Source organism: Oncorhynchus clarkii, chromosome 27 (assembly GCF_045791955.1).
Source record: "Oncorhynchus clarkii lewisi isolate Uvic-CL-2024 chromosome 27, UVic_Ocla_1.0, whole genome shotgun sequence".
Lineage (NCBI taxonomy): Eukaryota > Metazoa > Chordata > Actinopteri > Salmoniformes > Salmonidae > Oncorhynchus > Oncorhynchus clarkii.
Window position 1 is genome coordinate 15370928 of NC_092173.1, and position 24694 is coordinate 15395621.

Here is a 24694-nt window from a genome sequence, read left to right on the forward strand (position 1 = left end):
AAAATCCATTTTAGAATAAGGCTGTAACGTAACAAAACATGGAAAAAGGGAAGGGGTCTGAATACTTTCCTAATGCACTGTATAAATCATATATATTTATGCTCCAGACACCGACATTGCTCGTCCTAATATTTCTGTATTTCTTAATTCCATTATTTTACTATTTTAGATTTGTGTGTATTGTTAGATATTACTGCACTGTTGGAGCTAGTAACACAAGCATTTTTCTACACCAGCAATAACATCTGCTAAATATGTGTATGTGAGCAATACATTTTGATTTGCTACAATTGCTTACTCTATTCTTGGAATATTTGTAAATAATTTTCACAGAAGAGCGCGATAGATAAAACAAATGATGGGCCATTTAACCTTGCAACAGTTTTGCCAGATTTTAACTGTATTTTTGTTGACTTCTGATATAAATCAGGAAGTCTCCCTGTTGTGTAAGATCATGTAACTAACCTCTCACATCAATGCTTTTATGTGTATTTCACTTTCTAAAAACTGCCCACTCGAATCTGATTAAGTCCGTATGTGATAGGGTTAAAGACAGGTGGTATAACAAGGAATTGTACAGCCATTGCACTACGCTTATTGAGAGTAATATTTACATTACTAATCCATCCTTGCAAAGTGTCACAAAGGGTAACTGTGATGAAAATAACCATTGTCAATAAATGTGGCACACATGTCTGTGTGAACTTAATCCTTCCCTTAGCTGACTTTATACAAGTCCTTACAATCTGGCAATAAGAAAATGCAATGAAAAGTATCTGTAAAACATGAACCACTATTATATCAAAGCTAAAATTCTGATTGATGGTTATGGGTAAACATGCATGTTTCAGTATAGACGGAATGTCACAGAAGATCTTATCAATGCGAGATCCACAAAAAGGAAGTCTGACAGTTAAACTAACTACTATGAGTCCTATAAATAAAGGGTAACACCAAGACAATAAGAGTAACTTTCTAACAGTTAAAGATATCACAATGGTATGATATAGTAGTGGTCTGCATATTGCCACATACCTGTCGTATGACATCACAGTTAGAGTAGAAATTTCACACATGACAGATGTGTATATTACATAGGTTTGAGTCAAACATCCACCATAAGATATCACCTGAACATCTGACTGAAGGTCCAGTAAGAACTTGGGGTAGAAACCAGCAGTTCCATTCAATTCATTGACACACAAACTACACAGAAAGATATACATGGGCTCATGGAGACCTTTCTCCTGAATGATTGTTATGATCAGAGTCAGATTCACAGTGACGATGAGAAGGTATGTGATAAGAGACAAGATAAAATAGACCGATTTGTTGTTAAATGTCTCTTGTAAACCAAATAGATTAATTAACTTGACTTGGGTTGAGTTCTCCATAGCTTTTGTTGATTTGCTTTCTCTGGTCAATGCAGCAATTCTTAGTCCTTAAATGGCTTGAGTGTGTATGGAGGTGAATGAATGTGTGTGAATTATTTGATTACGTTTCCACAGTAGTTTTAACAAAACAAATTCATATCCTCCATCAAACTCTTATTTTTAAAAATAAAATAAAAGATCCCGATAATATATATGCTCAGATTTCTGAGGTGTGAAAGATATAAAGAAACGTGTGCCTGTGAAATGTGTTCTTGCTTGACACAGAGATACTGCTCCAATAACTTGTATATTAATACCACCAGAAGACAGTCAAAATACATGATTTGAAATGGTCCGAATATTAATATAGAATATGTATACGCTGGAGAAAAATCTACGTCTAGTAAATAAATTCAATGGGAATTCAGAATGTGATATTTCTGTTCACTATTTATTGTATCTTGTTAATGCCATTTATAATCACTCCAAATGTGTAGCCTACATTCAACCTTACTTTCTAGTTTCATGCATATTTGTGTTATTGCACCAATTAAACAATGAATTGCCTTCCAAAGTGGTTGTGAACACATTTATTTTGAGAGATACACTGTGGACGCATGTTAATAAGCACATATATACATTATCACAACTCAAGAAAAAAAAAAGCTATATATTTACTGTGTTGTAACCACAACCATTAATGACATAATTTATTTTTGTTAACAGTATTATGAATAAAGCACCCAGTGGGGAAAATATAGATTGAAGGAGTAGCTTTGCATATTGCTGTTCTTCTTTAAAAAGTTCTTAACTGTATAAGGAGTCACATATTTGTGCTATCCATTGGACCCCATTTCCTAAATAGTGCACTACTTTGGTTCTGGTCAAAAGCAGTGCACCATAAAGGGAATAGGGTGCCATTTGGGACCCAGTCAAGCATTTTCATGCTCAGGAGGTGTGCTACAATTACTCTATTCTTGGAATATTTGTAAATCACTTTCCCAGAAGAGGGCGATAGACATCAACAAATTAGGGGCCATTTAACCTTGCAGCAGTTTTGGTAGATTTTACCTTCATTTTGTTGACTTCTGATATCAGTAAGTCTCCCTATTGTTTAAGATGTAACTAACGTCTCATATCAATGATTTTATGTGTATTACACTTTTTAAAAACGGCTCTTCGAATCTGCCGGAGGTTAAGTCCATATACGAGAGGGTTAAAGACAGGTGGTATAACAAGGAATTGTACGGCCATTGCATTACGCATATTTAGTGTACTATTTACGTTATTCCACCCTTGCAAATTGTCAAACAGGGTCACTGTGATGAAAATAACAATTGTTAATAAATGTGGCACACATGTCTGTGTGAACTTAATCCTTCCCTTAGCTGACTTTACACAAGTCCTTACAATCTGACAGTAAGAAAATACAATGAAAAGTAACTGTAAAACATGCACCACTATTAAACATCGGCTCCAAATCTGATTGATGGTTATGGGTAAACATGCATGTTTCAGTATAGATGGATTGTCACAGAAAATTTTATCAATGCGAGATCCACACAAAGGAAGTCTGACTGTTAAACTAAGTGCTATTAGTGATACAAATAAAGGATAACACCAAGACAATAAGAGTAACTTTCTAACAGTTAAAGATGTCATAATGGTATGATATAGTAGTGGTCTGCATATTGCCACATACCTGTCGTAAGACATCACTGTTAAAGTAGACATTTCACATGTGACAGATGTGTATATTACACAGGCTTGAGTCAAACATCCACCATAAGATATCACCTGAACATCTGACTGAAGGTCCAGTAAGAACTTGGGGTAGAAACCAGCAGTTCCATACAATCCATTGACACACAGACTGCACAGAAAGATATACATGGGCTCATGGAGGCCTTTCTCCTGAATGATTGTTATGATCAGAGTCAGATTCACAGTGATGATGAGAAGGTATGTGATAAGAGACAAGATAAAATAGACCGATTTGTTGTTAAATGTCTCTTGTAATCCAAAGAGATAAAAGAACTTGACTTGGGTTGAGTTCTCCATAGCTTGTTACTTTTCTTCCTCTGGTCAATGCAACAATTCTTAGTCCTTACAAGGCTTCAGTGTGTATGGATGTGAATGAATTCAAGAGTGAATCATCTGATTCTGTTAAGGCTCAGACTAAACACAATAGTTTTAACAAAACAAATTCTCATCCTCCCTCAAACTCGTACAATTTTTATTTTTTAAATATCCGATAATATCTGTACCTTATCAGACTTCGGAGGTGTGAAAGAAATAAAGAAACTTGTATCCATGAAATGTCTTCTTGCTTGACAGGGGAGACTGCCCCAATATCTTGTCCTGGTAGCCTCTAAATATACCATAGTGTATGCTCACATGGGATTGTAGTTTCAGTGTCAACATGTAACAATTCCATAGAGATGGAACTACAGTATATAGAGTGTATGACAAGCAACTCATTTAATTATATTTACTCAGTCTATTTATGTTTTAACCAGGAAAACTGAGGATGTCCTTAGGACATTCGGTGATGTTCTCATCAGGTCCCTTTAAGACAGCATTTCCCAAGCTCGGTCCTGGGGACCCCAAGGCTGCATGTTTTATTTCTTGCCCTAGCATTACATAGCTGATTCAAATAATCAAAGGTTGATGATTAGTTGATGATTTGAATCACCTGTGCAGTGCTAGGGCAAAAATGAAAATGTGCAACCATTGGGGTCCCCAGGACCGAGTTTGGGAAATGCTGTCTTAAAGGGACCTGATGAGAACATCACCGAATGTCCCCAGGACTGATGTTCTGAGACTACTCTACAAACATTAAAACATGACGTTAACCTTGGGACCATAAGAGGAAATTCAGTACATATTCCGGTTTGGTCCGAGTATAACGATATAATAAGGTATTTTAATGTCCCTTAGGGAACATTATGAAAAGGTTCCTATTTGTGTCATACCCTGATCTGTTTCACCTGTCTTTGTGCTTGTCTCCACCCCCCTCCAGGTGTCACCCTTCTTCCCCATTATCCCCAGTGTATTTATACCTGTGTTCTTTTTTTGTCTGTTCCAGTTCGTTTTGTTCGTGAAGCCTACCAGCGTTTTCCCCCTTGCTCCTGTCTTTTTCTTGTTCCTGTTTTCTAGGTTTCACGGTTTTGACCATTCTGCCTGCCCTGACCCTGAGCCTGCCTACCGTTCTGTACCTTGTCACACCACCCTGGATTATTGACCTCTGCCTTCCCTGACCGCGAGACTGCCTGCTGTTCTGTATATTATGGACTCTCATCTGGATTACTGACCTCTGCCTGCCCCTAACCTGTCATTTTGCCTGCACCATGTTCTAGTAATAAACTTTTGTTACTTTGACACTGTCTGCCTCGGGGTCTTCTCCTGAAATGTGATAATTTGTTTCTTATAAGACATTAACCATCGGACAATGAATGACCACAAGGAGATGTTTCATGATGGCCAAGGGGAAGAAACATGATGGTCCCAAGGGAACGTTCTGTTTATTTCCGGCTAAGTTACCAGGACATCACAGGGGACCATCTCAGGACCTTTTTAGGATGTTCTCAGGACTTCATTTTACTAGACTTCAGGAAGTCATGTGATGGTCCCAAGGAACGTTCTCTGGGGGACTTTTGTCTAGCTCCCTGTAGTTTACCAGGACGTAATTGAGGACCATATCAGTACCTTTTTAGGACTTTCTCAAGACTTTCATTTTACTAGTCATTAGGACGTTGGGTGATAGCCCCAAGGAAATGTCCCTGCAAACAAAATTAATCATTAGGATGTCCCCAGAATGTCACGAAATGCTTGTCTAAAGTGGTCAGGATGTTATGTCTTGGTCCCCTGGAGGTTTTTGCCAGGGCAGCAGCTACTCTTCCTGGGGTCCAGCAAAATTAAGGCTGTTACACAATTCTAAAAACTTTACAATACATTCACAAAAGATTTAACTATACATTAAGTGTATGCCCTCGGGCCCCTACTCTACTACCACATATCAACAACACAAAATAGATGTGTACGAGTGTGTATAGTGCGTATGTTATCGTGTGTGTATAGTGCATATGTTATCGTGTGTGTCTGTGCCAATGTTCGTGTTGCATCACAGTCTCCACTGTTCCATAAGGTGTATTCTTTTCTGTTTTTTCAATCTAATTTTATTGCTTGCATTAGTTACTTGATGTAAAATAGTTCCATGTTGTCATGGCTCTATGTAGTACTGTGCGCCTCCCATATTCTGTTCTGGACTTGGGGACTGTGAAGAGACCTCTGGTGGCATGTCTTGTGAGGTATGCATGGGTGTCCGAGCTGTGTGCCAATAGTTCAAACAGACAGCTTGGTGCATTCAACATGTCAATAGCTCTCACAAATAAAAGTAGTGATTAAGTCAATCTCTCCTCCACTCTGAGTCAGGTGAGATTGACATTCATATTGTTAATGTTAATGTGTACATCCAAGGGCCAGCCGTGCTGCCTTGTTCTGAGCCAATTGCAATTTTCCTAAGTACCTCTTTGTGGCATCTGACCACACTACTGAACAGTAGTCCAGGTGCAACAAAACTAGGGCCTGTAGTAGTGCCGTTAAAATGGCAGAGCAGCGCTTTATTGTGGACAGATTTCTCCGATCTTAGCTACTGTTGTATCAATATGTTTTGACCATGACAGATAACAATCCAGGGTTACTCCAAGCAGTTTATTCCCCTCAACGTGCTCAATTTCCACATTATTCATGACAAGATTTAGTTGAGGTTTAGGGTTTAGTGAATGATTTGTCCCAAATAAAATGCTTTTAGTTTTTGAAATATTTAGGACTAACTTATTCCTTGCCACCCATTCTGAAACTAACTGCAGCTCTTTGTTAAGTGTTGCAGTCATTTCAGTCGCTTTAGTAGATGTAGTGTATAGTTTTGAGTCATCCATATATGTCACGTTCTGACCTTAGTTCTTTAGTTATGTCTTTGTTTTAGTATGGTCAGGGCGTGAGTTGGGTGGGTTGTCTATGTTCGTTTTTCTATGATTTGCTATTTCTGTGTTTGGCCTGGTATGGTTCTCAATCAGAGGCAGCTGTCAATCGTTGTCCCTGATTGAGAACCATATTTAGGTAGCCTGTTTTCTATTGTGTTTCGTGGGTAGTTGTTTGTCTCAGTGTCTGCACCAGACAGAACTGTTTCATGTTGGTCTCATTTTTGTTATTTTGATCGTCGTGTTCTGTGTTAAAATAATTATACATGAACACGTACCATGCTGCACTTTGGTCCTCTTCACCTTCTTCCACCTATGACAACCGTTACAATATACATAGACACACTGGCTTAACTCAGTAAAGATTGAAAAAAGTAAGGGGCCTAGACAGCTGCCCTCAGGAATTCCTGATTCTACCTGGAGTGTGTTAGAGAGGCTTCCATTAAAGAACACCCTCTGTGTTCTTTTAGACAGGTAACTCTTTATCCACAATATATCAGGGTGTGTAAATCCATAAAACATGACATTTTCCAGCGGCAGACTAATATCGATAATGTCAAAAGCCGCACTGAAGTCTAACAAAACAGCCCCCACAAATCTTTATATCATTAGTGTAACGATCGTTGTTGGAATGAGGAGAGGAGGACCTGGAAGGATCGGATCAATACGCAGCGGGGTACGTGATCATCATATTTTTTATTAAAACTAAACACTACACAAAACAACAAAAAAATTACAGAAATAACATTGTAGGATTTTTAATTAATTGATTTGCATATTATGGTGGAAAATAAGTATTTATTGTACGTCCAATGTTCTGGCAAAATTACTATCATGGTATTGTCTCTAATGCCATATCTGGGGTTTTCCTACTTGGTGTGTTGCTTAGGCACTATCCTAAGTTGATAACTATATGATAAGTCAACAGCTGTAAGGCACTAGTTTTGGGCAGTCTACAGGGATGACCTATGGACTTCTGGGAAGAAAACTGGTGAGTGCTGTAAAGTCAAAGGCCTAGAAGTAAATGTTCAACTTTACTAAGGCTGATATTTTGCTTGGACCCTTAAGTGATCCTAGCATAAATCCTAATTAGATGTTCCGTTGTGCATGTGCGTTTATGCTTACACAAGCGCGCATGTCAAGGGAAGAAAACCAAGTATCCTGGCAGATTACAACTTGTTCAGAATGAGTCTGATGTAGTCAGGTAATTTTCAGGTCAATGCCTGGAGGTCAGTCAGAATTGGTGTCGAGGGAGTCTGTAGTAGATTTTTCCAACAAGTCACTGTGTCTTCCACTATTGTAGTGGTGATAGGTATGAAGTCTATTTCACGGACGAGCTAACCTCACGACGGAAGTACTCTTTAAGTAATGGACCAGTCGTACGTGGTGTGATCATGGTTCATGACATCTAATTTCATGACTTTCCATGACTTCTAATTTCTCTCCTGAATGGAGGATTCTATTTATTAGTGACGTGTGTTAACCATTGGAAGAGTGCACTGGAGATTCCCTTCCACGTGTTGCACTCTGCGTGACTCCTATGTCGCTGTTGTCAAGGGTAATTTGATTGGGTAGGTCTCTAACCTTCTTACTGATTGTAGGTGGACTGACTGTTGCTGGTATTGGTACTGGTACTCAAGGGGACCAGTTATCCTACCGATTTATTCTGAAATCCGAGGCGTCCGAGGCGCAAACGAAAAGGTCAGACCCTATGTACGAGTTGTCAGCGGCTGCGTTGTTATGAGAATGGCTGTAACCTTTCAACCAAATCTCCTGGTGTTTGTGCTTCAAAACGCTCAGTGGCTGTCGAGGCATGTCAGTTTAAGCTTAGCAGAGGTAGACATGCTAATGTTATTTACAGTGCCTTGCGAAAGTATTCGGCCCCCTTGAACTTTGCGACCTTTTGCCACATTTCAGGCTTCAAACATAAAGATATAAAACTGTATTTTTTTGTGAAGAATCAACAACAAGTGGGACACAATCATGAAGTGGAACGACATTTATTGGATATTTCAAACTTTTTTAACAAATCAAAAACTGAAAAATTGGGCGTGCATTTGATCATTTGAATGATCCAAATTATTCAGCCCCTTTACTTTCAGTGCAGCAAACTCTCTCCAGAAGTTCAGTGAGGATCTCTGAATGATCCAATGTTGACCTAAATGACTAATGATGATAAATACAATCCACCTGTGTGTAATCAAGTCTCCGTATAAATGCACCTGCACTGTGATAGTCTCAGAGGTCCGTCAAAAGCGCAGAGAGCATCATGAAGAACAAGGAACACACAAGGCAGGTCCGAGATACTGTTGTGAAGAAGTTTAAAGCCGGATTTGGATACAAAAAGATTTCCCAAGCTTTAAACATCCCAAGGAGCACTGTGCAAGCGATAATATTGAAATGGAAGTATCAGACCACTGCAAATCTACCAAGACCTGGCCGTCCCTCTAAACTTTCAGCTCATACAAGGAGAAGACTGATCAGAGATGCAGCCAAGAGGCCCATGATCACCCTGGATGAACTGCAGAGATCTACAGCTGAGGTGGGAGACTGTCCATAGGACAACAATCAGTCGTATATTGCACAAATCTGGCCTTTATGGAAGAGTGGTAAGAAGAAAGCCATTTCTTAAAGATATCCATAAAAAGTGTTGTTTAAAGTTTGTCACAAGCCACCTGGGAGACACACCAAACATGTGGAAGAAGGTGCTCTGGTCAGATGTAACCAAAATTGAACTTTTTGGCAACAATGCAAAACGTTATGTTTGACGTAAAAGCAACACAGCTCATCACCCTGAACACACCATCCCCACTGTCAAACATGGTGGTGGCAGCATCATGGTTTGGGCCTGCTTTTCTTCAGCAGGGACAGGGAAGATGGCTAAAATTTATGGGAAGATGGATGGAGCCAAATACAGGACCATTCTGGAAGAAAACCTGATGGAGTCTGCAAAAGACCTGAGACTAGGACGGGGATTTGTCTTCCAACAAGACAATGATCCAAAACATAAAGCAAAATCTACAATGGAATGGTTCAAAAATAAACATATCCAGGTGTTAGAATGGCCAAGTCAAAGTCCAGACCTGAATCCAATCGAGAATCTGTGGAAAGAACTGAAAACTGCTGTTCACAAATGCTCTCCATCCAACCTCACTGAGCTCGAGCTGTTTTGCAAAGAGGAATGGGAAAAAATTTCAGTCTCTCGATGTGCAAAACTGATAGAGACATACCCCAAGCGACTTACAGCTGTAATCGCAGCAAAAGGTGGCGCTACAAAGTATTAACTTAAGGGGGCTGAATAATTTTGCACGCCCAATTTTTCAGTTTTTGATTTGTTAAAAAAGTTTGAAATATCCAATAAATGTCGTTCCACTTCATGATCGTGTCCCACTTGTTGTTGATTCTTCACAAAAAAATACAGTTTTATATCTTTATGTTTGAAGCCTGAAATGTGGCAAAAGGTTGCAAAGTTCAAGGGGGCCGAATACATTCGCAAGGCACTGTATGTTAGTGCAGGGTGAGCTGCACACAGTGGACTTCCTACTAGGGCTCACTACCTACTAGGATATCTGAATATTGCTGTATAACTGAACATGCACAATGTAATCATGTACTGTAAAACATGTCAAATATGTACGTTGAAAAGCATTGTGTTTGGGTGTCCCTAACATTGCCCAAAAAACAAAGAGCTGTGAATGGACCAGTGGTTCACTAATCAGGGACTTGATGAGCTTGGCAACAGTAACAAGGGTTGATGTGTAATGCTACTAGGGTACGCGTGCCCTGGGTAGAAAACGTTTCTTTGCGACTATCAAGTGACATCCCCATGACAAGCCAGGAACTACAAAAAAAACATCCACGGGACCATGAAACAACGTCCCAGGATTGTCCTAAAACTGTCCTCTGGGACATCCTGGGACAAAAATGGAACTAGACAAAACATACAGGGGACCATAACGCAACATCTGAAGAATGTGCTAAAAACTCAGTGGCAAGCCATGACTATCAAACGTAGGCCTTAAACCTTCAATAGCCTCAAACTAAAAAAGTCACAAAAAGAACAGAACCGGCACAGACACAACATGTGACACAAAGCATTTAATAATAAGACCAGCAAAACAAAAACGCTATTTACACAATAACCAGATGAGGCAGTCTGGGTATTGTGATCATGGCGCGCTGCCTAGTGACTATCCCCTTTCCCAGCCATAAGCACACAGTGTGCTATACTGGGAGCAGTGACATTCAAGTAATAAACCCTCACAAAAGTGTGTGGTGATGCCCAACTCGCCGCAGCACAAATATCTCCTATAGTCAACCCTTTAAACCAGACCCCTGGTGGAGTGGACGCATACACTGCTAGGTAACCCCTGCCCCTTGCTGCTACACGCCAGGGAGATAGCCTCTACAATCCAGTTGGAGAGACGCTGCTTAGAGAGCGCTAACCAAGGCTACTTGAGCCAACGGAGCCACAATAATTAATGATAATGAGTCAGAGCAGCTGGCGCAAATGCGTAAAAGAGGGTCAGAGGACACTCTTGCACCAAAGCTTCCATTCCCATCGGGGCAATCGGGACACTCATCGAGAAAAATAGATGACAGCGTGTGTTTTCGCTCGGTGGGTAAAGATCTACGTTGGCCCTTCTGAACCTCTCTAATATCTGGGCTACCACCCAGGGGTGTAGTCTCCAATCTTGTGGAAGAGGGCCCCTCTGGATAGCATCTCTGCACCAGAGTTGAGGCAACTGTGAACATGCACCGCCCAAAGTGAGAACGAATGTGTATGGCTCCACAGTAGGAGGGAGAGTGACCGAGTCACCCCCTTTCTGTTGATGTATGCCACCTTCGTCATGTTGTCGGATCTAACCAGCACATGCCGGCCCAACAAATGCGAGAGGAGGAGCCTGATCGCTAAGTTCACGGTCACGAGTTCCAGGCAATTGATATTCTGGGGACCCTGTGACATCGTCCATACTCCCCAAACTCAGATAGAGGACCCACCTGGTCACAAAGTATGCCACTGTCTTGATAATTGACACAGATAACACACCACACCGTTGCGGACACCCACTCCACTTTGTTGGTGATATGACGAGAAAAAAACTACTCAAACAAGCCATACCTCAAAACAGTCTTAGAGGACTGATTAACCTGTGATGCGCTGATCGATTCAGGCTCGACAATTTCCCTCTTATCTCAAACTTACTCAAAAGGGCAGTGGACCCAGCAAAAGTTGGTTAAAAATGGAACAATACGACACTAAACTTTGAGGTTTCACTCAGGCTACCTCGCCTCTCACCAGGCATCTCCTCCAACTTCTAGAGTATGTCACTTATCCACCCTGTGTACGTGAATAGCATTGACACCCAGCAGATGCTGATTGGGATATATTTAATATACCTTTTGGTACCACTAATGGATTGGAAAAACAACCAAGTATCAGAACTCAGGATGAGACCCAGATGCAGACAGCTAGAGTCACAGATGTTTATTAACTCAAACAAGGGGCATGAAAAAGACAGGTCAAAGGCAGGCAGAGGTCCGTAATCCAGGGCAGAGTCAGGCAGGTATAGAACGGCAGGCAGGCTCGGGTCAAGGCAGGCCCCAGGGAACCTAGGAAACAGAACTAAAGAAACCAGGGAGACGGGAAAACACCCTGGTAAGATGTAACAAGACAAGACGAACAGGCAACAGACAAACAGAGAACACAGGTATAAATACACGGGGGATAATGAGGAAGATGGGCAAGCATAAAGACAGGTGAGACAAGCACAAAGACAGGTGAAAACAGATCAGGGTGTGACACCAAGTATGGTCACAAATAACCATGCCACCTCCACTGACACCACCGCCTTCATCGAAGGCTACATGCAAAACATTACGCAATGAAGAAGGAATGGCGACATCAACAGGGAAACCCCTGGTCAACTTGGTCATGACTCTGCCATCAGTGGCAGATGACAGTGTGACAAGTTCAATTCTAAAGTTGACCGAACATGAGGTTTTTCCCGTGTGGCATGGGTGAATCTCCAGCCGACACATACCGCCCTCCACTGATATGCGCATGTGCCTAAATGGCACAATGGTTGAGGATACCATACTGGTCAGAAAAATCTGCAATCAGTTTGGAAATGTTCAACAACATTTCAAAAACTACAAACCCCCTTTTTCCGAAAACGTTCAGATTCCCACTGGGAATGACTCACCAGACACATTTCACTGCTTTAGGGGTGTGTGCACTATCACTCCGCATAGGCCCCAAGGAAGTATCTCACTACTTACTGGTTGTCGCGGACATTTTTGTGAGAATGGGTGTTAAACTCGATAGCATAAATCAAGTTCTGTGGTCTTTGGCACAGCCAGCTCAACACACCTTTTCTTTCGACCCTGTGCGGATGGCGTACAGGCAGACTATTCCTGAAGCTTGCAAAGTGGTAACTGAGTCCGCTGTGGTGATGCAGGCAAGACTGAACCTGGCGCCCGGCTACCGAAAGGAAGGCACTGCTGCTTTCTTCCAACCCTCTCCGCAACTATTCCACTCAAAAATGTAGAGTAGTTGTGTAGATGAATGGGTGAAAATCCCAATGTAATTCCTTTTTGATTGAAAATTAAGGCAAAATGTGAAAACTGCAAGGGTGTGTAAACATTCACTCTAGGCACTGTATTTTGAGTTTATGACAAGCAAGTCGCAACTTATTAACCAATCAAACTGTAATTAACTTGATGTAATTTCTTGAGTATATGGTAGGAAATATAGTACAAGACAAAGAAACCAAAGTGGCAACAAGACCCGATATGTTATTCAGCATAGTATTTGAACAGGCAAGCTTGACTACCGAGTAGTTATCACAATACACTGTCTAGAACGTTACAAACAAAATTGCAGTCGCAAATTCAGGGAGATAATGATGGTGTTGATGAAAAAAGAATACAACCAGGACAGCAGAATTAAGCCACAAATTATTTTAGGTGTCATAATATTGTTATACTATAGAGGCTAACAAATAGAAATGTACCGGTCATAGGACATAACTGCTAAATTACTAAATGATGTTAAACCGTAAATCTGGACACAACAATAAAGAAGGGAAATATCATGTGTGTCAGAGAGTAAGTAAAACATGAGAGCAGGAAAGCACATAGTGTCACGCCCTGGTCTAAGTATTTTGTGTTTTCTTTATTATTTTTGGTCAGGACAGGGTGTGACATGGGTTAATTATGTGGTGTGTTTTGTCTTGGGGTTTTTGTAGGTATTGGGATTGTGGTAGTGGGGTTGTCTAGAAAAGTCTATGGTTGCCTGAAGTGGTTCTCAGTCAGAGGCAGGTTTTTAACGTTGTCTCTGATTGGGAACCATATTTAGGCAGCCATATTCTTTGAGTGTTTTGTGGGTGATTTGTTTGCACCAGATAGGCTCAGTCACTTTGGTTTTTTCTTTTTCCCTTGTTTTGGAAGAGAAGAGAACAAGCGCCATTCTCCTTGCGGAGATGGTGCAAAATACATCAACACGGTCGGTCCCTGGGATTGGGCTGGCCAACACGATTCGGTTTGCTTGGAAGGAAAAGGAGTTGGAGCCTTTAGGACGGGAAACTTTTGGAAGGATAATATTGATGGGGATTCTAAAGCTGATGGTGAAGGACGTGTTTTGTTTCCAAGGCAACTCGTTGGAGGGAGCATACGACGTGGCACTACATACAGAGGAGAAACACGATGATATCCTGAGAAGGGCAAGAGCAGTGGGAGGTGAGAGGCCGATGAGCCACTATGAAATAACAAGCCTGGCGAGGAACAACTTTAGGGTTGTAACTGTCAACATATACAACCCATACGTTAAGGACGAAGAGGTGAGGGCCTTTCTGGGGAGATACATGGATAACGTCTCCTCAGCAAGGCACCTCAAAGACTCCCTTGGGTTTTGGAATGGGAGGAGAGGCTTCCAGGCCCTCCTCAGGGAGGACCCAAAGGGACATGGTGGCTACCTCCATCCTCCTGCTATGTTCTCCCTGGGGGCTGACAGGGGGACGTTGTTTTATGCACGTCAGCCTCCATTTTGCAGGCGCTGTATGGCCTATGGCCACATCTTCGCCTCGTGCAGCGCAAGAAAATGCAGATTTTGTGGATCTGGAGGATCCACGAGGATTCTCGGGGTCCATTTTGAGACCTCCGGCTCAGCGACGCTAAACTGGAACATGCGTATCGCAGTGGTACAGAGGAAGCTAGCAATGTGGAAGGCTAGGTATTTGTCTTTTATGGGCAAAGTCCTGGTCCTAAAGGTGGATGTGTTGCCGTCTCTTTTGTATTTGGCGTACATCTACCCATTGCCGGCTTGTCTGAGGAGGCCTCTAGTGAGGCTTGTGTTTCAGTTCGTGTGGAGTGGCAGGTGCGAGTGGGTCGCCAGGGCACGCATGCTCTGTCCCATCAGGGAGGGAGGTAGGGGGGTACCACATTTCCCCCTCAAACTGGACGCAATTTTTGTTTCTTTCTTGTTAACGGAGCTTGCTCATCCAGTGATACACCTGTCCGGTTACCTCCTGCGGGTGTTCTTCTCCTATCAGGCGAGAAGCGTAATGGTGTGGTCTAACATGGGTCCTCGGGCGGAACAGCTGCTGTGGCACTTTGGTCATGCAGCCAAGTGGCTGCTTGTGCACCCTGAGGTTCAAGTTGCCCGAGTAGGTTTAGATCACAGGCACCTGTAGGAGGAGGTCAGAAAGGCAGGGAGTCCGGCGCCTGTAGTGGGCATCTCGGAAGTGGTCTGGGAGGGAGTGCAGGCGCGGGGTCTGGACAACAGGCTCAAGGACCTGAATTGGTTGAGCCTCCATAAGTGCTTGCCGGTACGTTCCATCATGTACCGGTATAGTTTGGTGCAATCCCCCACCTGTCCAAGATCCTCTTGTGGCAGGGAGGAGACTGTGCGCCATGTCTTTTGGGACTGTGCCTTTGCCGGAGTAGTTTGGGCTAGGGCACGGGTGTTGTTAGGTTTGGTAATGGGGGATTTTGTATTGACGTGGGCCAGGTTAGAGAGAGGTGTAGGGAGAGCGAGAGGGACGGATAGGGACAGGTTTCTGCTCTGGCTTCTCATGAGTCTCTTTAAACGGGGGCTGTGGGAAGCCAGGCAGAACATGGTGAAGACAGGGAGAGATTGGGGGGTGGAAGGGATAGTGAGGAGGGTGGAAGGAGATTTGAGGGGGAGGATGAAGAGGGAGGAGAGGAAGTGGGGGCAGCATGCTGCCCGGGAGAGGTGGAAGGGGGGTTTAGGGCTGGGTGTCATTTAGATTTGTAAGGGGATAGATTAGGGACGGGGAGATAGGGAAAGGTAGTTTGTAGGATGACGGGGAGGGAAGATGCTCCCCTGAGGTTTTGTTTGGGGTTTTTGTTTAGTTAAATTAAAATACCAGTATTGAAGTATGAATGAAAATTATGAGTTGTAAAGAATGAATGGTATTGAATGTAATAAATTATTTTTTCTAACACTAACCAATATAGATATATTTTCATTCTCCTGATATCATCAAACAATACTATACTTTGTATCCTGCACTCATATTAGTTATTACATTAAAACGCTAAATCAATTGATTACATGTAAAGTATGCTAAATCCAAAATTTAGACCAACCATTTCTAATCCATGATGAACTGCTTAAACTAAGCTCCTCAATTGATTCTTATACTTTATTCTTTAAAAACAAGTCTGCCATTTTTAAATTTAACTAGGCAAGTCAGTTAAGAAAAAATTCTTATTTACAATGACGGCAATGATTTTTGGGTAGACCACCAAAGAAAATTCTGATAGGATATTTCTCTTCATTATTAACACTTCTCTTTAAATAATTGGGAAGCAGAGAAACTATTCCAAAATGACACTTATTTGTGCTGTCAATGGCAACTAAAAATGCTAAAAATAATAATAATCCATATTTCAAAAATAAACATTCAGGTTATGTTTTAGGGTTAAGGCCTAGCTCCTTTTTACAAGGCTTCCTAATGTGAATCATCCTAATGCCATACATAATAGGATTAAAAGTGGTGGATGTATTCTAAAATAAAAAAGTGTGAAGTATAGGTGGAAGATGTGCAGTATTGTATCTACCTTGTAAAATCACAAATAACAGCCAAAGGAGAAGTTCAGCAAAGAGGCTATATGTTCAGAGCCTGGGGAACAGTGGGTTAACTGCCTTGCTCAGGGGCAGAACGACAGATTTTTACCTTGTCAGCTCTGGGATTCAATCCAGCAACCTTCCGGTTACTGGCCCAATGCTCTAAACGCTACCTGCCGCCCCTGACATGACTGACATGACAAGAGGAAAACTACTGATTCACTACCCAATTTCTAAATTGCACCTTGTGCATTCTATTGTTACAACTTTCAAGAGCAAGTTAAAAGCCCGACTGAGTTCCTTAAAACGCCTCTGGAAAAAGCCCAGGTTGGGGCAAGGTGAGAACATGGTCAGAGTGACATTCCTAAATGAAAATTATAGTTTTGTTGGATAGTACAGCACATCAGAAGAATACACATCCTTAATGTTATGTTATTGAACAGGCTGTGTTAGTGGCCTATGATCCTTTAAAACAATGTACAGTATATGTAGGGACCCTATAATCTGGTACTCTACAATATAGAAGAAGCATGTAACATCATCAATGGGCTGGGCAGGCTACAATATAAAATCTCTCATTAACCTTCCAGGAGTTTGGGTGCTATGTACAGTGCATTTGGAAAGTACTGAACTTTCCCCTTAACTTTCTCCACATTTTGTTACGTTGCAGCCTTATTTGAAAATGTATTAAATTATATTTTCCCCACATCAATCTACATAGAATGCCACATAACGTCAACGCAAAAACAGGTTTTTAGACATTTTTACAAATGTATAAAAAAAAACAACTGAAATATCACATTTGCATAAGTGTTTACATAAGTATTCAGACAGTTGCATTATTTCCACAGTATTACTCTTCAAAGTGTTTAATACCATAGGCATCACCATGGAAAAACATTGTTACCTTGTGGCTGTGATGGACATTGAGTAGAACATTCAGCAAACATCATTCATCCCTATTGTAGTTCAATAATATTTATATTTTGAATAACAAATACAATTGACACACTGTCTCTGCTTACCAGTTTTTTTTCTCTAATGTTACAGTTACATACACTCCAATCGTAGTGTGAGAATTAAACAGGATGCTTGTTATGCAGAGCTGTAGTGTGGTAACCCTCATCATCATAAGTCCCATACAACTCCCTGCCAGAGACCAAGGTTCAATCCCTTTCTCCTCCTCTGATTTTCTTACTGTCTTGAAATTGTGTGACTGGCCTACACACCATAATGTGAAAGTGGAATTATGATTTTAGAAATATCAAGTAAGCTTGAGTCAAGTATTCAACCCCTTTGTTGTGGCTAGCCTAAATAAGTCAAGGACTAAACATTTCCTTAAAAAGTCACATAATAAGTTGCCTGGACTGACTCTCTGTTCAATAATAGCATTTTTGATTGACTACCTTACCACTCTACCCCACACATACAATTACCTGTAAGTTCCTTTTGTCGAGCAGTGAATTTCAAACACAGATTCAAGTTTTCCAATGACTTGCACAAAGAAGGGAACCTAGTAGTAAAAAAAAAGCATTGAATATCCCTTTGAGCATGGTGAAGTTGGATGGTGTATCAATAAACACAGTCACTACAAAGATAAAGGCGTCAATCCTAACTCAGTTGCTGGAGAGAAAGGAAACCACTCAGGGATTTCATCATGAGGCCAATGGTGACTTATGCAAGGTTACAGAGTTTAATGGCTGTGATAGGAGATACAGTGCCTTGCGAAAGTATTCGGCCCCCTTGAACTTTGCGACCTTTTGCCACATTTCAGGCTTCAAACATAAAGATATAAAACTGTATTTTTTTGTGAAGAATCAACAACAAGTGGGACACAATCATGAAGTGGAACGACATTTATTGGATATTTCAAACTTTTTTAACAAATCAAAAACTGAAAAATTGGGCGTGCAAAATTATTCAGCCCCCTTAAGTTAATACTTTGTAGCGCCATCTTTTGCTGCGATTACAGCTGTAAGTCGCTTGGGGTATGTCTCTATCAGTTTTGCACATCGAGAGACTGACATTTTTTCCCATTCCTCCTTGCAAAACAGGGATCGACTTCGGTGGAAGTCGTGACATCCTGATTCCAAACAGCTTTCCACTGTGGATGAGATATTATGCTGGAATTCCAGAGTAGGGTCACAATTCAGATTGCGATAGAAGTCACCTTTAGATAGTTGTTGGCGACATTCATTCACATAGTCACATTTGTTTTGTATACAAATTCCTCCTCCTTTGTCACATTTTTTTTATGATAACCGAAGGATCTGACTTTAAGTCCTTAATTAAGAGCCATTCTCTTATCTCTACTCAGGTTATCATAGGATTTGTGTTTCTGTTTGTCTTTCAGTAAGTAACCTACATCATTTTCCACAATCCTATAGAAGGTTTCTATGGAGGCATTGCGTTTGGGGGGAGGTACAAATAAACTTGTTGCTCTAAATGTAGTTCTCTCAGAGTTCTCAGGTACCTCAAATGGGTTAATGGATCCATCTCCTCCTTGACTCTCGGTAGGACAGGTAAGTCTATTGATTAGCGTGGTAGACCTACTGTATGTATACATCTCACTGAGGATGACATTTCAAGTGGAGTCATGTAAGTATCACTCTTATCAAAGAACTCACGCAATCTCAGATTACGGAAAAACTTGAATAGATCTATCTGGACATCAAAGTCATTAATGTATGCAGTGGATACCTGGTTCAAGTATTTATGACATTACCCTGATGAAGGCACAGTGATGCCAAAACGTTGGTAAATACCCATTCAATTGCTGGGAGATTATACATGGAGTGTGCGACTTTCTTCATTTTGATAGTTTTGAGTCTGTAATACAAACGTGTTTCAAGCAGACCATCATAGTCCCTGTGCCCAAGAACACTAAGGTTACATGCCAAAATGACTACCAACACGTAGGACTCACGTTTGTAGCCATAAAGTGCTTTGAAAGGCTGGGCATGGCCCACATCAACACCATTATCCCAGAAACACTAGACCCACTCCAATTTGCATACCGCCCCAACAGATCCACAGATGATACAATCTCTATTGCACTCCACACTGCCGTTTCCCACCTGGACTAAAGGAACACCTATGTGAGAATGCTATTCATTGACTACAGCTCAGTGTTCAACACTATAGTGCTCTCAAAGTTCATCAATAAACTAAGGACCCAGGCACTAAACACCTCGCTCTGCAACTGGATCCTGGACATCCTGACGGGATGCCACCAGGTGGTAAGGGTAGGTAACAACACATCCGCCACGCTGATCCTAAACACGGGTCCCCTCGGGGTGCGTGCTCAGTCCAGTCCTGTACTCTCTGTTCACTCATTACTGCATGGCCAAGCACGACTCCAACACCATCATAAAGTTTGCTGATGACACAACAGTGATAGGCCTAATCCCGACAATGATGAGACAACCTATAGCGAGGAGGTCAGAGACATGGCCGTGTGGTACCAGGACAACAACCTCTCCCTCAACATGATCAAGACAAAGGAGTTGATTGTGGACTACAGCAAAAGGAAGACCCGAGCACACCCCCATTCTATCAACTATCATGGTCCAAGCACAACAAGACAGTCGTGAAGAGGGCACAACAAAACCTGTTCCCCCTCAGGAGACTGAAAGATTTGACATGGGTCCTCAGATCCTCAAAAAGTTCTACAGCTGCACCATCGAGAGCCTGACTGGTTGCATCACTGCCTGGTATGACAACTGCTGAAAATTTTTAAATTCACGCACTTATCAAGAGAACACGTGGTAATCCCTATTGCCTCTCGTCTGGCAGACTCACTAAACACAAATGAATCTTTTGTCAATAATGTCTGAGTGTTGGAGTGTGCCCCTGGCTATCTGTACATTTTAATAACAAGAAAATGGAGCCGTCTGCTTTGCTTAATATAAGGAATGTAAGGGGTGCATAACTGGTGGCAGGGTAGTCAGACGCAGGAGAGCAGAACTAGGTAATAGCCAGAGAAGTTTAATTCCAAATCCAACGGCATCAAGAAAATATCAACATGGGTACAAAACCCGACACGTACCAGTCAACATGTGCACAAGCACTTGTGCACAAGCATGTGCACAAACAATACCACACAAAGACATGGGGGGAACAGAGGGTTAATTACACAACACGTAATGAGGGAACGAAAACCAGGTGTGTGGGAAAACAAGACAAAACAAATGGAAAATGAAAAATGGATCGGTGATGGCTAGAAGACCGGTGACGTCAACCGCCGAACTCAGTCGGAACAAGGAGAGGAAACGACTTCGGCAGAAGTCGTGACAAGGAATTTGAAATGATTTATACTTTTACTTCTACTTTTGATACTTAAGTATATTTTAGCAATCACATTTACTTTTGATACTTAAGTATATTTAGACTTTTACTCAATTACTATTTCACTGGGTGACTTTCATTTTTTACTTGAGTAACTTTCTATTAAGGTATCTATACTTTTACTCAAGTTTGACAATTGGGTACTTTTTCCACCACTGCCTATATGCAACCATATTTTCTAGATACATGCATATTCTTGTTATTGCACCAATAAAATAATTAATTGTCTTTCAAAGTTGTTGTGAATATCAATTTATTTTGAGAGATACACTGAAGAAGAGTCCTGGTTATAAGCACATAGATGCATTATCACAACTCAATAACCTAAAAAAAAATATATTTTTACTGTACTGTAACCTGAAGCATTATTTATTTTCTGAGAGTATTAAGAATAAAGCACCCAGCTGGGAAAATATATATTTAAACAACAGCTTTGCATATTGTTATTCTTCTTTAGAAATGTCTTAACTGCATAAGGAGCCACCGATTTGTTCTATCAATTGCTCTCTATTCACTTTCTAGTGCACTACTTTGGCTCTGGATAAAAGTAGTGCACAACAAAGGGAATAGAACGCAATTTGGGACGCATTCAACCTTTTTCCTGGTTAGGAAGTGTGCTACAATTACTATTTATAAATCACTTGCCCAGAAGAGGGCGATGGGTATCAGGAAATGAGACGTGCCATTTAACCGTGCAAAGGTTTTGGCAGATTTTACCTTTATTTTGTTGACTTCTGATATTAGGTAGTCTCCCTGTTGTGTAAAATCATGTAACTAACATCTCATATCAATGATTTTATGTGCATTACACTTTATAAGAACTGCCCGTCGAATCTGCTTGAGGTTAAGTCCATATATGAGAGGGTTAAAGACAGGTGGTATAATAAGGAATTGTACGGCCATTGCATTACGCATATTTAGTGTAATATTTACATTATTCCAACCTTGCAAATTGTCAAACAGGGTCACTGTGATGAAAATAACAATTGTTAATAAATGTGGCACACATGTCTGTGTGAACTTAATCCTTCCCTTCGTTGACTTTACACAAGTCCTTACAATCTGACAGTAAGAAAATACAATGAAAAGTAACTGTAAAACATGAACCAATACTAGGCATTTGCTCCAAATCTGATTAACGGTAATGGAAAAACATGCATGTTTCAGTACAGACGGAATATCACAGAAGATCTTATCAATGCGAGATCCACACAAGGGAATTCTGACAGCTAAACTAATTGCTATGAGTCCTGTAAATAAAGAATAACACCAAGACAATAAGAGTAACTTTCTAACAGTTAAAGATGTCACAACGTTATGGTATAGTAGTGGTCTGCATATTGCCACATACCTGTCGTAAGACATCACTGTTAGAGTAGACATTTCACACAGGACAGATGTGTATATTACATAGGTTTGAGTGAAACATCCACCATAAGATATCACCTGAACATCTGACTGAAGGTCCAGTAACAACTTGGGGTAGAAACCAGCAGTTCCATACAATCCATTGACACACAGACTACACAGAAAGATATACATGGGCTCATGGAGACCTTTCTCCTGAATGATTGTTATGATCAGAGTCAGATTCACAGTGACGATGAGAAGATATGTGATAAGAGACAAGATGAAATAGACCGATTTGTTGTTAAATGTCTCTTGTAAGCCAAAAAGATAAAATAACTTGACTTGGGTTGTGTTCTCCATAGATTTTGTTACTTTTCTTCCATAGTTCAATGCAGCAATTCTTTGTCCTTAAATGGCTTGAGTGTGTATGGATATGAGTGAATTCAAGTGTGAATCATATGATTCTGTGTAGGCTTGGACTAAACTAATTCACATCCTCCCTCAAACTCTTGTTCTTGAAAATAAAAATAAAGACCCCGATAATATCTGTACATTCAGACTTCTGAGGTGTGAAAGAAATAAAAAAAGTTGTGTCCATATAATGTCTTCTTGCTTGACAGAGGTATACTGCTCCAATAACTTGTTCTACTAGGCTCTAAATATATCATAGTGTATGATCACATGGTATTGTAGTTTCAGGGTCAACAAGTAACCACTCCATAGAGATGGAACTATATTATACAAGCAACTCATTAGATTCTATTTACTCTTGGGCTCCCGAGTGGCACAGCGGTCTAAGGCACTGCATCTTAGTGCAAGAGGTGTCACTATAGTCCCTGGTTTGATTCCAGGCTGTATCACATCTGGCCGTGATTGGGAGTCCCATAGGGCGGAGCACAATTGGCCCAGCATCGTCCTGGTTTGGCCAGGCTGTCATTGTAAATAAGAATTTGTTCTTAACTGACTTGCCTAGTTAAATAAAGGTTAAATAAAGGTTAAATAAAACATTTACCCAGCAAACAGGGAACGTCCTAAGGACATTTGGCGACGTTCCCATTAGGTCCCTTTAAGGTAGCGTTTCCCAAACTCGGTCCTGGGGACCCCAAGGGGTGCACATTAACTTTTTTCTCCTAGTACTAGATAGCTTATTAAAATAATCAAAGCTTGATGATTAGTTAATTATTTGAATCAGCTGTGTAGTGCTAGGGCAAAAACCAAAACGTGCACCCTTGGGTCCAAGTTTGGGAAATGCTGCTTTAAGGGTTTCAGCGAGATGTTATCCCACTGATGTTCTGAGAACATTGTAGGAACATTAAAACATGACATTAACCTCGAGACCATAAGAGGGAGTTCAGTACAGATACCGGTTTGGTTGCAGTATAATGTCAAAATTAGGAATTTTGATGTCTATTAGGGAACATTATGAAAAGATTACTATTTGTGTCGGACGTTATCCATGAGACATTCAATGACGACAAGGAGACGTTTCATGATGGTCAAGGGGATGTCACATACCAAAGCTAGCCCCTCAGAAAACTTGACATGAATCCAGATCTCAGACAGGATATAGTTTGTTTTCATGCTACAGTATTTCCGAAGATTTCTCTCTCACAATGTCAATCAATCCCCAAGCTTGTATGTACTGTATAGGGCCTATTTTTCATTAGGGTGAATGCTATGGTGCTAGATGGGCTTACCTTTTACACATTTACATTAGGTTATTCACTGTTGTCAATCGATCCAGGCAGTTTTGCATTTCTTGATTTGTTAGATACTTAGATATAGCCTCTGGCAAAACTGTAAAATTCCAATCAAATGTATTTATATAGCCCTTCTTACCTCAGCTAATTTATCAGTGCTATAAAGAAACCCCGCCTAAAACTCCAAACAGCAAGCAATGCAGGTGTAGAAGCACGGTGGCTAGGAAAAACTCCCTAGAACGGCCAAAACTAAGGAAGAAACCTAAAGAGGAACCAGGCTATGAGGGGTGGCCAGTCCTCTTCTGGCTATGCCGGGTGGAGATTATAACAGAACATGGCTAAGATGTTCAAATGTTCATAAATGACCAGCATGGTCAAATAATAATAATCACAGTAGTTGTCGAGGGTGCAGCAAGTCAGTACCTCAGGAGTAAATGTCAGTTGGCTTTTCATAGCCGATCAATAAGAGTATCTCTACCGCTCCTGCTGTCTCTAGAGAGTTGAAAACAGCAGGTCTGGGACAGGTAGCACGTCCGGTGAACAGGTCAGGGTTCCATAGCCGCAGGCAGAACAGTTGAAACTGGAGCAGCAGCACGGCCAGGTGGACTGGGGACAGCAAGGAGTCATCATGCCAGGTAGTCCTGAGGCATGGTCCTAGGGCTCAGGTCCTCCGAGAGAGAGAAAGAAAGAAAGAATTAGAGAGAGCATACTTAATTTCACACAGGACACCGGATAAGACAGGAGAAATACTCCAGATATAACAGACTGACCATAGCCCCCTGACACATAAACTACTGCAGCATAAATACTGGAGACAGGAAGGGTCAGGAGACACTAAGGCCCCATCCG

General features: G+C 41.2%; 3 protein-coding genes across 3 annotated transcripts; all 3 read right to left on the minus strand.

Annotated features, from left to right (window-relative positions):
- Nucleotides 1–717: 717 nt before the first annotated feature.
- On the minus strand, nucleotides 718–1394 carry LOC139385423 (olfactory receptor 4N2-like). Its single transcript, XM_071130474.1, has 2 exons — nucleotides 839–1394; nucleotides 718–746 (listed from the first exon to the last, which is right to left on the minus strand). The coding sequence occupies exons 1-2, from the start codon at nucleotides 1392–1394 to the stop codon at nucleotides 718–720; spliced, it is 585 nt and encodes a 194-aa protein (XP_070986575.1).
- Nucleotides 1395–2498: 1104 nt separating this feature from the next.
- Nucleotides 2499–3434, minus strand: LOC139385424 (olfactory receptor 6N1-like). The gene has a single exon (XM_071130475.1). The coding sequence runs from the start codon at nucleotides 3432–3434 to the stop codon at nucleotides 2499–2501; it is 936 nt and encodes a 311-aa protein (XP_070986576.1).
- Nucleotides 3435–21569: 18135 nt separating this feature from the next.
- On the minus strand, nucleotides 21570–22505 carry LOC139385425 (olfactory receptor 1D2-like). Its single transcript, XM_071130476.1, has one exon. The coding sequence runs from the start codon at nucleotides 22503–22505 to the stop codon at nucleotides 21570–21572; it is 936 nt and encodes a 311-aa protein (XP_070986577.1).
- Nucleotides 22506–24694: the final 2189 nt, after the last annotated feature.

Bases quoted from the DNA above. Each gene is read 5' to 3' on its own strand.
- LOC139385423 (XM_071130474.1), bottom strand. From the start codon at position 1,394: ATGGAGAACTCAACCCAAGTCAAGTTAATTAATCTATTTGGTTTACAA. The intron at 747-838 runs GTTTACCCATAA...TCTTATTGCCAG, and splicing joins GTCTATACTGAAACATGCAT to ATTGTAAGGACTTGTATAAA.
- LOC139385424 (XM_071130475.1), bottom strand. From the start codon at position 3,434: ATGGAGAACTCAACCCAAGTCAAGTTCTTTTATCTCTTTGGATTACAA.
- LOC139385425 (XM_071130476.1), bottom strand. From the start codon at position 22,505: ATGGAGAACACAACCCAAGTCAAGTTATTTTATCTTTTTGGCTTACAA.